This window comes from Scleropages formosus, chromosome 23 (assembly GCF_900964775.1).
Source record: "Scleropages formosus chromosome 23, fSclFor1.1, whole genome shotgun sequence".
NCBI classification, from domain to species: Eukaryota; Metazoa; Chordata; class Actinopteri; order Osteoglossiformes; family Osteoglossidae; genus Scleropages; species Scleropages formosus.
The window spans coordinates 17,683,687-17,697,282 of record NC_041828.1 but is presented as its reverse complement, the minus strand read 5'-3'; the positions used below and the strand labels follow the sequence as shown (position 1 = coordinate 17,697,282).

The window sequence follows — 13,596 nt, the reverse complement described above, 5'->3', positions numbered from 1 at the left end:
ACCTCTCCAAAATAGATTGTTCATCTCTCAGCTGGCCTGTCCTCCTGTCACGATCTCTTGATCAAAGTGGACAACTTGCTCATTTTGCCTACCTCCTCAATTTGGGAGTGATGATTGACTCAAGTCTGTCTTTCTCTCAGCACATCAAAGCCACAACCTGGACTTGCAGATACATCTGCAGGATCCATCATTAAATCACAACTGACTCTGCCCAACTACTTGTCTAGGCCATGGTGACATCCCGTCTGGACTACTGCAACCCTCTCCTGTCTGGTCTTTGTGCTACTGCCATCAAACCTCTACAGCTGATACCGAACGCTGCTGCACGAGTTGTGTTTGACTTTCCAAAACGCTCCCATGTATCTCCTACTCATTTCTCTGGACTGGCTTCCTATAGCTGCCCGGATCAAATTTAAGACCCTGGTTATTGTCTACAGCACCAATAGAACTGCTCCCAGCTATTTACAGGATTTGGTCAACCGCTACACCGCAGCCAGGCCCCTTTGCTCGTCTACCTCTGCCTGCTTAGTGGTCCCGTGCACAAAAAGTAAAGTGTGGAGGTTCTCATTTCTGCCTCCATTGTGGTGGAATGACCTCCCCCTCTCACTCAGAACTGTTGAAACTGTCTACATTCAAGAAGGGTCTGAAAACTCACCTTTTTTGGACTCACTTTGCCCCTGATGTCTGAAGCTCATGTATGGTGTAAATGTTCATGCACCATAACTTTATGATCATGCCCAGATATGCCTTTACACAGCCGTTACTCCTATATTGTATGTAAATGTATGTGTACCTTTTAAAAAAAAATGTAGGAAGGTGATCATAATTCATCTATTGTGAGTTTTAGGCACCTACTCGTGTGATGAACACCGGTGCATAAAGTCGAAAGAAACTAAGTTCACTTAAGAATCACATGTCTGCAACTTTGTCTCTCTTTCTCCTAATGTAATGCACATATTGTATTTCTCTGAGATGCATGTTGCTTTGCAGAAAAGCTTCTGCTAAATGAATAAATGTAAATAAAGTATACTTATGTTTAACAATTAAACAAATAAGCATTGTCTTTCTATTGGTAATGGCAGAAGATATTTTATTTTTTCTGGATCTTTACAGGAGGCTCCTGATATGTTGCACAGATGGATTTTTTTTCCCCAAGGGTCATCTTATCTGCATGAATTAGTGCTTTAATAAAAATGACACCCAAAATTACCCTGTTTATTTTATTATGAATTACTCTCGTGTTTTTGGCTTTTCATTTCTCACAGAAATAAACTAAAGGTTTTATTGGTAAAGGGAATTTTTAATTCAGTTTGCAAGTATATGAACATGCTTCATACATTCAAAGTATATTAATCCATCTCACAAGTAAACACATACGGGATGCAGGCTGTATTAAATCCAAAATGTATTCACTCTCCATAATGTACAAACAGTCCCCTAGATGTTTGTGTTATATCCAGCCTGCTGTCAGTTTGTCATATACTCTTATCCAACCATATATTGCATATTTACCTTTAAAATGCATCTTACATCCAAACATGTATGAGATGATTATCTATGTGGTGAATTTACTCACACATTTATCAAAATTGTAAAATCAGGGTAATATTGATTAAGAATAGAAGTATTCCAAATGACATTTTCTCCCATGTTCATATATATATATATATAATATTACGTGTTGTAATTTCGTGTTTCAGCTATAATTTTGGAGCAGTTAACTTGATACCATTATCTGTTTCACATTTATCCCTTATTTGTATGTTGTACTGCAAAATGTAGCAGTTTATTTGACAAATGGATTGCTTTTTGGCCTATTTAATCATTTAATTCATTTTAGTTACAGAAGATAGGAATATAATATTTATACCTTTCTTAAAAGAAAAGAGCCTTCGTTGTCTTCCTTTTCAATTTGAAATGAATCTGGTAGGATCTGGTCTGATGAAGAACACTCGAGTGGAACAATACATATTTGAGGAAGATCATATATATTTTATCAGCCTTATTCTCCGTTGGGTTTGCGAGGCCGAAATTGCCCCATGCATACAAGACGGCCTGTCTCTACTAGTGCGTGCAGCAAATCCAGTTTTTCCACATGGATGTTTCCAGGGAGAACAAAGAGCACTCAGGCTCATATAACTGGCACCGGTGACACCGAGAGGCAGCCTCATGTCTCAAAACATTACTCATTTTTCCTCTTTTTTCTTCTCATAATTGCACCAGATGATTAACTTATTTGAATTACTGTGTATAATGAATCTATATATGGTAACATGGTGCAACCAACAGGCTTGTTCAGTCAATAACATGGAAAACTAAGTATATTATCAACATTTCAGTAAAAACAAACATGCATGTTATCCATCCCTGGAAAGAAGTTATTTTATATTACTGCGGAGATCTCTATCAATGCATATGTAGTGTTGAAATTACTTCTTGCTAACAAGCTAGGATTTTTGTACAAATTACGGCATTTGGAGATGAATTTGCACATCTTGGGACATGACTGCTTACAAAAGCAAGCGTTCCAAGCTGAAGATTGTACAGACTTTCCCCACTATGTGGAGCCCTGTACGAATCCTATAAAATATTTCAGGCTCACGGAAAAGACACATTTTAACCTAGAATCAAAAAATTATAAAAATAATAACTAATGAAACATCAGTTTGGGTCATTAAGTCATTTCACTAACAGATGAAGAATAGATGCAGACACACGATTCTCAAAGTCAAATAGTCCAATGCCACTGTTTTCTGCCAAAATATATTACATGAGTTGCTGCATGTCGAACTGAGAGATGATACATTTACATTTATTTATTTAGCAGATGCTTTTCTCCAAAGCGACTTCCAATGAACTCTATGTAGTGTTATCAGCCCACACACCTTATTCACCAAGGTGACTTACACTGCTAGATACACTACTTACACTGGGTCACTCATCCACTGTAACCATGTGTTTTCAACTTGATGCAGGCGGATACAGGAAGCCAGTGAGGATAGACGAGGACAGGAGGTTCATAGAAAAGATCTGAAAAATCGAACACAAATTATGTCGTGGCATTCCAGATCATTTGGAGAGGTTTGATAGAGGAGGTAGGAAAACTAGACAGGATAGAGTTGCAATAGTTCAGGCGGGGTATCGCCATGGCCTGGACCAGGAACTGTAGTGTGTAATGTGAGGTAAGGGTGGATCCTGTAGATTTTCTAAAGAACACATCTGAAGGATTAAGTTATGGCTTCAATGTGATGAGAAAAGCAGACATGAGTTGATTGTTACTCCCAAGCTTTTAATTGAAGAAGCATATGAAAGAAATTAATTGTCCAGTTTGACAGAGAGTTTCTGATAGGTGGATGCTTCACCTGGGAGGCGAAGGATCTTGGTCTGAGAGAGGTTGGCATGTAGATGGCCATTAGTCATCCAAGCAGAGATATAAGGGAAAAAGAGTACTCATTTAGCAGATGCTTTCTCCAATGCAACGTACATCTCATAGAAAATATGTGTTCATTACATTAGGAGAAAGAGACTTAAATGCAGACGTGTGATTCTTAGGTGCAGTTAGTTTGTTACTTTCCTCCATATGAACCAATGTTCATCACACGAGTAGTTGCGTAAAATTTTATCCGAAAGTTAAGATTTACGATGGAATGAAAGGAAGACAGGGAGGCACGCCGAACCACTTGGTAAGACCTACCTATTAGGACAAGTAAGGACAGCATGATCCAGCTGTTGAAGGTGTCCTTGAAAATGTTAATACACGTGTGCAGAGAAATCGTATTTGTAGAGTATCAAGGTTTCGAATGGATGTCTTCATTTAACATGTTCCTAGTGCCCACTCTGTCCAAGACATTGTTTAGCCTCATATGTACGTTCTTCACAGTTAAAGTCATTACTGCCCTTTCTTGTCTTGTTATTTCATTTTACTTCCCTGCAACTTGGGCCAAAATCGGACACGTGAAAATTCATTGTAGGTAGGGCCACTTTCTCAGGCACTATCAGCATTAGTAGATAATAAAGCCGAATGCTGACAGATCTCCGCATCGCCGGGTCGTCTCCCTCTTGCACAGTGACGAGCGAGTCCACCAAACATATATAATTAGTTGGCCCACCGTTTGAGAGCTGTCACATTATACCTGCAGCCCTTTAGGGTGCTACAACTCCCTGTAACCAATTACCCCCAGTTTCTATAAGTCACCAGGGATTACAATGTGACCTTTTGAGAAAACAACGTCTGTGTGTGTGCATGTGTGAATGTGAGTGTGTGCCGATGCTTTTATAAATCAGCAGCAGTCATCTGATCAGTGGCCACTAACTAAGTTAGGGGAAACTGCTCTCTCTGTGGTGTCCGCACTTTTACTCACGAGGCCTGAAACACCATATGTGTAAGATCATGTTTCTTTCTCTCTCTCTCTCTCTCTCTCTCTCTCTCTCTCTCACCCAGTCCTTAAATTCACAGCTCAAATAGTTGAGGCAACGGAGCACAGATAGTCCTCATTCAATAGACAGTCCAGAGATTTGAATCTTATCATACATACCTCTTGGAGAAAATGAGGGAGCCTACCAGTAGGCTAGGGGTGTTCATCCCTGGCACACCTGAGGCACCCATGCAGTTCTGCTCTGGAACCAAAATGCATGAAGACTCCAACATCTGCATTTCCGTGACACAAATCATACCAGCATCTTCTTTTCCACTGGATAGGTCATGTTTTCTCTGTAGAGTCTTCAAACTTCCTTCCGCAGTCTGCATTATGGAAACATAAATCCTATTAGGTCTGCTTATAATAACTATACTTTGAAACATTCACTTATCTGGAAATTACATACAATTTGAAGTATGATGTGATGATTTTTATATTATTTCTATCAAATGGTAGTAAAGCATAGTAACCGTGTTGATGATATAATAACTTATTTGTGTTTCTTAGATGTTTTCATTCAATGCTACAAATTACCACGTGTATTTATATATTTTTATGGGCAATTACATCTGGCTGTTGAAGTACTGGAATATCTTTATCAACAGTAAGGAGTCTCAGACCTTCTCTGGGCTTGAATACAAACTTTTGCCATGATGTCAGAAAAAATAATATACCTACCTGACTGTAAATATTCATTCTATACTACTTTGGGGAAAATATCTGCTAAAATGAATAAATGTGAATGATTGTGTCTGGACTGAGCATATCAAGACCTTCCTCACACAATGCAAAACAACTGCTCTTTCTGCCTAATGTGGGGAAGCAGAAGTACCTTACAATCTAGTTGCTAAATATCAACAAGCTGTAAAACAGTGTAGATAGGATGGGATGGAATGTATGAGATGAACACATTCTATGTTTACTTCATTGATTGTGCATGAGAAGGTGGCCTCCTCATATTAACCATTAGGGTAATGTTACTGGATTCTTTTCAATAAGATCTAGCAAAAACAATAATTTGCAAAGAGACATTCTTCAGACTCTTTCTCAAGATGAAATAAAATATAAAAAACCAAAAGGCTGGCTTTGCGGGATCAACGTCCTAGTTAGCGAGAAACATCCCATGCGGATATCCATAGGGTCTTTGTGTCACACACTTTGGTGAATTTTAAAGGCAAATAAAATCTATAAGCATTTTAGGAACCGTTTTATACATGTTCCTAAGACAGTTAATCCTTTTCATCTCACCTGCATCTAAGATGAATAATTCTTGAACTTGTACCTGCAGTCTTGAAACTGGTATTTTCTGAAAACGAAAATTACAATATTGGAAATGTATGTTTCTCACAGCTTTCCTCAACAAAATGATAGCAATTTTCAGTAAAGTGTAATTGTTTCCCAAAATTATGATAATGATGATGATGATGACATTTACATTTATTAATTTATTGGGTGCTTTTCTCATAGAAAATACAATGTGTGCATTACACTAGCAGATAGGAAGGCTATATAAATGACATTACTGACGATATATAATGACGATTATTATTATTATTATTATTAAGAAGAAGAAGAATGTTACAAATCACCTTTAATTGCATTTAATGAGAAATAATAATAATAATAATAATAATAATAATAATAATAATGTTTATTTGCCCCATTTTGCTGAAAAACACATACTATGGCTTGGGGAATGAAGTTAGTTCGCGTAAGCTTTGAAAATCTCTTCCATGAGCACGTACCCTGCTTAAGAAAACAGTCAGGAGTTTTAAAGTATCCGTGGAAAATTATGTTATCGTGTTTGTTTTTGTTTTTCCCAATGTATTCTTCTTCTTCTTCTTCTTCTTCTTCTTCGTCTTCTTATTATTATTATTATTATTATTATACAATAAATCCTTAACAATCCTAATAATAATAATAATAATAATAATAATAAATCCTTCTCGTCTGCTGTCTCTTTTAAGGTGTTTTCTCGCAGTCTCCGCGTCTCCTTCTCTACAGCGCTCTCAGGGGACACAACCGTCCCATCTGCTGACTCACTTTTAAGGCACCACGCGTTTACTGCGGTGAAACGCTGTTCATGAAGTTTAAGCGCTTACCGTATGTTCTCGCTGTAGGAGAATTTAAAAAGAGCTCCATTCCTTGTAGTCAATGTCGTTGAACGAAAAATGTAACGGGCTACTGGTACAGTTCTGGGGACTGAGAAAAAGAGGTTCTTGTAGCGACCTCCCACACACTCGTTAACAGACACACATAGAAACATCCTCACCGACCTCAAGATCATGTACTCTCGTTGCCCTTGTTTGAAGACGAATTCCACATGCCATTATTTCATGGGATTAATTTAATTCGCTTCTTTGGCTCCGTTTGCGACCGAGCGGCGAGGAGAAACCGGGAACTTTTATCGTACCACCGTACAAAAAATAAAAATCAGAGCTGAGTGTGTCAGCCTAAATATGTATCTTCAAAATTTTCAAAGGTTATTATTATTATAATATTATAATTATTATCTGTCAACAACAATAATAATAATAATAATAACAATAATAATAATAATAATAATAATAATAATAATAATAATAATAAGAATAAGAATAAAGTAATGCGATTATTGATTAGTTGAAAAAGGTTGGCATATAATATGAAGAAAATATCAAATAGTTTTGGAGGTCTTCTTTCAAGTTCTATATCTAATTACTAGTGCTACAATTTTATTTATTTATTTATTTATTTATTTATTTTAATTTAATTTATTTGTTTTTAGAAATGAGCTGTTTGAACTTCAGTAATCGGTAAAGCGACTTGCAAATCGATTTTGCCTTCTCTTGTACTGCAGAACTATATGTGGGCTTCGATGCTCGTGGACTCTTTGCATTTCAGGACCAAGGACAGCAACCCGAGGCGAACCAGGTATCACTGACACAACCCTTGCAAAAAGCGATTTATTTTAGTGCACAAACTATTCACATGGTTCCTGTTTCAGGAAAACTGTGCAGTCATGAAAAATTTTGGGAAAATGACCACGGACAGACGAAGGCAGAGCTTTAAATAATATTTCTTAATATAAAAATTCTACATGCTCGCCCGCCATATAGCAAATGTAACCCTAGGTCTTTACAGAAAGTCTACATGCGTTTTAACTAAATAAAATGTCTGCATTTAGGTGTCTAACAGGTGAATTATTCTATCGCCTAAATAATGATAGAATCATTATAATCCATTATGAACATTTTTATTTTCACCTCTTAAGCATCATGTCACAGACTCTTCTTCAGACGTGCTATTGGATCTTGATGTCTGCTAAGAGCAGAACACTTTGCTCCCCATTTTGGAAAATGCCATACTGTCTTTATTTGATTCTTGGAGTGGTAAGGAAGTCACATCTTTTACTGCGTTGTTTCTCACCGAATGTCCGATTACACATTGGTCAGCTTTGTGTGCTGCCCAAGAGGCGGCGGTGTCGGCCAAAGCCTGATTCAAAGACCTGTGCCTGAAGAGGGGGTCATGGAAGACCCCATCCACCCAGTTCCTTAAGGTGGCAACCGGTGAGTCCTGTTGCCTGTCCATGTTGTTTGTAGAGGAGGGTAACTCTAGAGATGATGGACATTTATGCATGCATGAAGGATATTCACTTGGGTTCAAAGAGGTGGCAGTTTGTGCAAGTGACCAAATTTTTGGTTTGTTCTCTAGTATTTGGTTTTCTTCCAGGTAAAGTGTTTTTGGCAGACTTTCGTTGTTCACGTTGTGTTCGCAGGTCTCCGGTGTCCTTTTGAGGCAGGCTTTGGTCAAGTCCTCATTAGCCTCGAGGCAAACTGCAGGGGTCGTTTCTTTGACACCATCACCCTGGAAATCTGATGTCCTCATGTGGGAGTTCATGTGATACTGATGCTTTATATTGCATTCAGAACTTTCAGACTCAATGGAATTGAAGTTCTCCAAATCATTAAGCTGCAGGTGTTTATGTCTGCGGTCTTGGTATTCTGAAATCAAGAGAGATGCCACACTGTAAAAATCTAGAACTAGAACATTTTGTGCAGCAGTACAGTTAAAAGTTCACAAACTGCTGGCTAAAACAAATTTGGTAGTGGAAAAGTCAGGATAAAAAAGCCAATGTACAGTTAAAATACAATTTTAACCATAAGACGTATAATGTATTACTTTAGTTCTGAAATCTGTGGACAATGTATCACTGTGTATCTCAGTTCAACTAACCATCGCCTTTTGCTTCTCTTTTGATTTTCTCATCCCGCTCATCGTCTTCATCGTCATCATATCCTTTTTCTTCAGAACCCTTAGATCGAGGAGGCCATGTCATTTTATTTTCCTTCTTGAGTCTCCTCCTGGCATTCGCGAACCAGGTGGAGACCTGGGTGAGGGTCATCTTGGTGATGATGGCCAACATGATCTTCTCTCCTTTTGTTGGGTAGGGGTTCTTGCGGTGTTCCTGGAGCCAGGCTTTGAGGGTACTAGTTGTCTCTCGTGTAGCATTTTTTCTTCGTGCCCCTGCATCTATCGAGCCATATCTAATGGTGAAGAAATGAAAAGTCAATCATTCAGTTGTCCTTCTTTGAGTCTGGTTACTACACAATTATTAATCAGCTTTAACAAATTGGGCATTAGTTAAAACCTCTTGTTGCTTAGTTTACACTTCATCCAAACTGGGACGTTTTTAATGCTTTGAAGGAACATGTATGATGAATAAATAAAAGAAAAATGTATGTATCCTTGCTCCTTAATGGCATAAATCTCCACTAAGGCTTGAACCCACAACCTACAGGTCCAAAGTTTATGTGGCTGTCCTCAATTAAAAGTATTTTGTGAGTATCAGATAAATCAACTCCCATCTTTATCAGTAGTTCAGTGCTGCCCAGTGCCACATTTTTTTCGTTATTTAATTGCTAAAATTAGAGCTAAAGACGAGTTTTACAGTCAGAAATACTGACACAGTTTTAAACTTATGAAACCGCGCATGTATTTAACGAGCAAACAATCTGGTCATACCAAAATAAAAATATTACATACATAAAAAGAAAGAAAAAATAGACAAAAGCTGACAAAATCACAGCGATAATAATTTTCAACACATCTTTCAGACACCAATATGTAAAAAATAAGCTCATGTTTGTTAAAATGTGGGAACTTAACTTTGTGTCTTTATATTAACTGAAACTTCGCTATATATAATATGTCATAGAACTGGGCTCATTGCTTTTTCTCCTGCTGCTGTTACCTGTCGTACTGGTAGTGGCCCAGAGCGGGGTCATAGGGGCAATAACCCGCAGACTGAGGGATTCCCGCAGCCGCCGGTGCGCCTCCGTCCTTCGCGTCAAGTGCGCTCTGAAAAACACAGCGACTCCACACTCACTGTCTCTCATATTCATATCTTTTCATCACTCTCGGAAACAATTCCTTCAACCGATTGCAGTATTTTTCAGCACAACTAACATAACTAATCCCAGAGACTGGTACAATAATAATTATCGCTCAGCGTGTATCCCATCTATATCGTAACACTAAATTTCTCAGAAAAAAAATGAGTCTTGTTGTTACAACTATATTTCATTCATTATATCAAGTTTTTTTTCCAATGGCTATTATGTCAAATATTTTTTTTTTAATTTTTGGAAAGCATATTTTCAAGAGAATTGATTTTATAGAACGCATTAATATGCCGTGTTTAATGTTGTCAGTCATATTTTAACAAAGAATAAGGACGGTAATAGTGGTTATGTAAGAAAAGACACACATACACACGCGCGCGCGCACATTGCTCGTTTTTAAGATGGGGCCGTCTTTATCTTATATTTAGGCGACTTCTATCGATCAGAGCAATCTATTAAATGTTGTAATTGTATATATTTTTTGGATTGTAGATATACTGTAAATATTGAGTTATACCGAGCTGGTCTCGGCAAACGTTTGCAGAATATCGAAAAGGTCTCATTTTAATCACCATCATCAAAACCATAATACCGGTCATAATCAAAAAAGGTCGATACCCAACAATGCAGTCCTCCAATTACCAGGTAATTGGGACCTCACAACCGAGCAGAACACATGATTAACTGCTCCCGGTGTTAAACATTTCAACTTCATAGCATTTCTCAAAGTTCTCAATGAAGTTGTATATACAATAACAGCAGTAATAGTCACGGAAGAAGAAATGAGAGGCTGCTTACCAAGGAGTATAAAGCGGACGCGTCGCTTCCATAATTCACATAATTCCCGTAGCCCTGGCTGCCCGGGTACGAGTTTCCATAGAGACCGAGTGTGGCGGCGGGGCTGAGCTCGCGCCGGGCCGTGGCCAGCAGTCTGCTCTCATAGACCGGGCAGTAGACTGCGGTCTGGGGAGAGGATGGCACCACCGCCGGATCCGGCACAGCCCTGCCGCTGGGCTCGCAGCAGGAGGTCAAGGAACCGGTGGCCATCAGGAACTGATCACATAGAAAGGCACACTCATTAATATTGCAGCGCATGCTATTGGTACTACTCTTATTAAAGCTGACGACTTTGCCGGAGGCGACTTACAGCGCCGAATAAACAGCTTCACAAGGCTTTACCCATTTACAGAGGCGTATTCTTACCTTATCAAAGCGGGGTACAGCAGCAGGAGTGATAACGGGATTCGAACTCGCAATCTTGAGATTATAAAACTACACTACAGCCCTTCCAACACTACCTGCTGGCCCAAGTGATGATAACTGATTGATTCTCAGCTCAGTTACATGCAGAAACACGGGATATTATATGAAGCAAATCGACCTTTCTTGTTTTTTACTCCTGAGTGCAGCAGAATTATTGTAAATGCGAACCCTCGTCTACATGCTCTCGATTACCTGATACACACTTGCCTATCGAGGGTAATTGCATAGAGCCATGATTCCAGAGGCGTTCATGGAACATGAAGCGCATCGCATGATCTGGCTCCAAAACTTCAGACGGACCAATGAATAAGAATCATGTCAGAACCAAGGCGTTACAAGCGAAGCGAAGCTACGGCTCGCTTCAGGTGATGGAGGGTCTTTCTCCTTCCTCCACCCCGGACCCCTGGAAGCTGTTCCCGTTTCTTACTTAGTATTCGGGTCTCGATCGCGCTTACCTGCGGTGCCGACGGGTAGGGGTATCCGAGCTGAGGATATGACATGGCACAGCAAGGCGAAGTGAGTGAAGGGAGCGCCTCGCTGCGATCCGCCCCGGAGCAGCAGCCGAGCGCGGAAGAAGGGTGTGAGGACACACTCGCCGAGGTTTATAAGGAGATGCACAGCGCCGTGCATAATGCGATCACGGCGCTTCTTCTTCGCGGGTTTCCACCAAGAGAAGAGGAGCCGCCGGGTCGTCGCCGCCGCCTCCGGACACGAGCGAACGGGGCTGCGCGCGTCCGGCGAGCTCCGCGCGTTAATAGCCCATTTCTCGAACGCATAAATTACATTCATAAAAGGGGAGCATAAAACAGGTCGTCGGCGAGGCGCGTGGATTTAAACGCGAGCCGCACTGACGTCAGACAACCCAACTTCAACGCTGTACTTTTCTTTGGACGGAAAACGCTAGAGATCTGAATTTTCAATGAGGGGGAAAAAAATCATGCATATTTCACATGAACTCATAGCAGCATTACATGTAATACTCTATATTCATAGATTATGAACAATGAGCGCTGATGAATTACATGCGCATACGTACTCAGACTGTAAATCCTCTATAAGAGCAGGTTAGGGTGACAATACTGTAAATACTGCATTGCACATCATTTAGTAAGACATTGTTTATGTAAACAACATCTGTGGAAGAGATTAAAAAACGAGGTTATAAATAATCCAGGTCGCATCGTCTAGGAAATCTATGTACTTTAAAACGACTCGTACTTTGCGTTATTAAAAACTTGGTAGCTCAGGTGTCTAAGCAAAGAATGACAATGAGATGATCAGTAATCCCACTGGAATTACGAAGTCAGGTGTATCTGATTATATATTCCCTGTACTTTATATGATTAAAATAAATGAAGGAGAGATGAGTGTCTGTGTGAATCTGATTTCCTTAAAGAACAGCGCTCCAGTCAAGCACCGCCTGGGGTCACACTCCAATTAATCACCATGTATTATTACTACTTTTTCCACCTCCCCAGCTGGATGACTGCCCACACTGACAGCTAGATTGAGGGTGATTGATGACCAGGTCCATCCAGAGACCCGACTAACATAATATAATATTGTCGTCATAATTGCTTTCATTTGGAAATGAAAGTACTGCTCCCCAAATTAAGTTAAACTACATGACTTCAATAATTACATTAGAAGAGGTCCGAAAATAATAAATAATGTGTGAAAGTGGATTAGTGAAATACACCCCCCGAAATATTTGTGTGTGTGTATGTATATCATGTGTATGTGTATGTATATGTGTATGTACAGTATATATATGTATGTATATGTATATGAATTTGTATATGTATGTATATATGTATAAACCAGAATGACTACCAATATGATGAATGCATTTATCGTCTAAATGTCATTGTTCTTGTAACAACTCCAGGATTACGTTAAATATGACGAGAATACAGAGTTGAGGAGTGTTGCTCTCTCTTCATTAAAAAGTGTTTTATGGAACATGGAACTAATCTAGTAGCTCAGACTCGTTGTAAGAATCTATGCCGCATCCGACCACCTCTTTTCAGAACCTCGATGGAATTAAACATTGATGATGCGCCACTGGACTATTGTCAGTTGGGCAGGAATCTAAGTAAAATGTAGTAGTGGTCAGAGTTACTGCCTTTGGACTCAAGGGTAGTAAGTTTTCTCTCCAGCCGTAGTACCCTTGAACAAGGTATTTACCCTCAGTTGCTGCAGTAAAATTGCACAGCACTATAAATGGGCAAATAATCGTAACATTATAACTCGCTTTGGAGAAAATCGTCAGCTAAATGACTAAATTTAAATATGTAAATGTAAAACGTAGATAAACACAACTGAGTTGCTTGAAATCCACTTTCATTAATGCTGCTTTATGAACTTTTTCTGGGCGAAGTGCAAAACCCCGACAAATAAGTGCAAAACCAGAGCCGAGCGACAGCATCTTCTTTGAGATGTATGAGGGCACGTGACATGTCTGCAAACACTTTCTTTTTTTTAAAAAAAAAAAAAAAAAATCATTATTCCTTCAGTTGTTGAGCAATAGT

General features: G+C 39.2%; 1 protein-coding gene across 1 annotated transcript; it reads right to left on the bottom strand.

The window, feature by feature from the left end:
- Nucleotides 1-7,721: 7,721 nt before the first annotated feature.
- irx4b (iroquois homeobox 4b) lies at nt 7,722-11,565 on the bottom strand. The gene is made up of 5 exons (XM_018727111.2): nt 11,521-11,565; nt 10,601-10,855; nt 9,652-9,758; nt 8,634-8,944; nt 7,722-8,401 (listed from the first exon to the last, which is right to left on the bottom strand). The coding sequence occupies exons 1-5, from the start codon at nt 11,563-11,565 to the stop codon at nt 7,722-7,724; spliced, it is 1,398 nt and encodes a 465-aa protein (XP_018582627.2).
- Nucleotides 11,566-13,596: the final 2,031 nt, after the last annotated feature.

Excerpts from the sequence above, each read along its gene's own strand:
- irx4b (XM_018727111.2), bottom strand. The coding sequence starts at position 11,565 with ATGTCATATCCTCAGCTCGGATACCCCTACCCGTCGGCACCGCAG. Across the intron at positions 10,856-11,520 it reads CCTACCCGTCGGCACCGCAG|TTCCTGATGGCCACCGGTTC; the intron begins GTAAGCGCGATC and ends CTATGTGATCAG. Across the intron at positions 8,402-8,633 it reads AAGAGAAGCAAAAGGCGATG|AATACCAAGACCGCAGACAT; the intron begins GTTAGTTGAACT and ends TCTTGATTTCAG.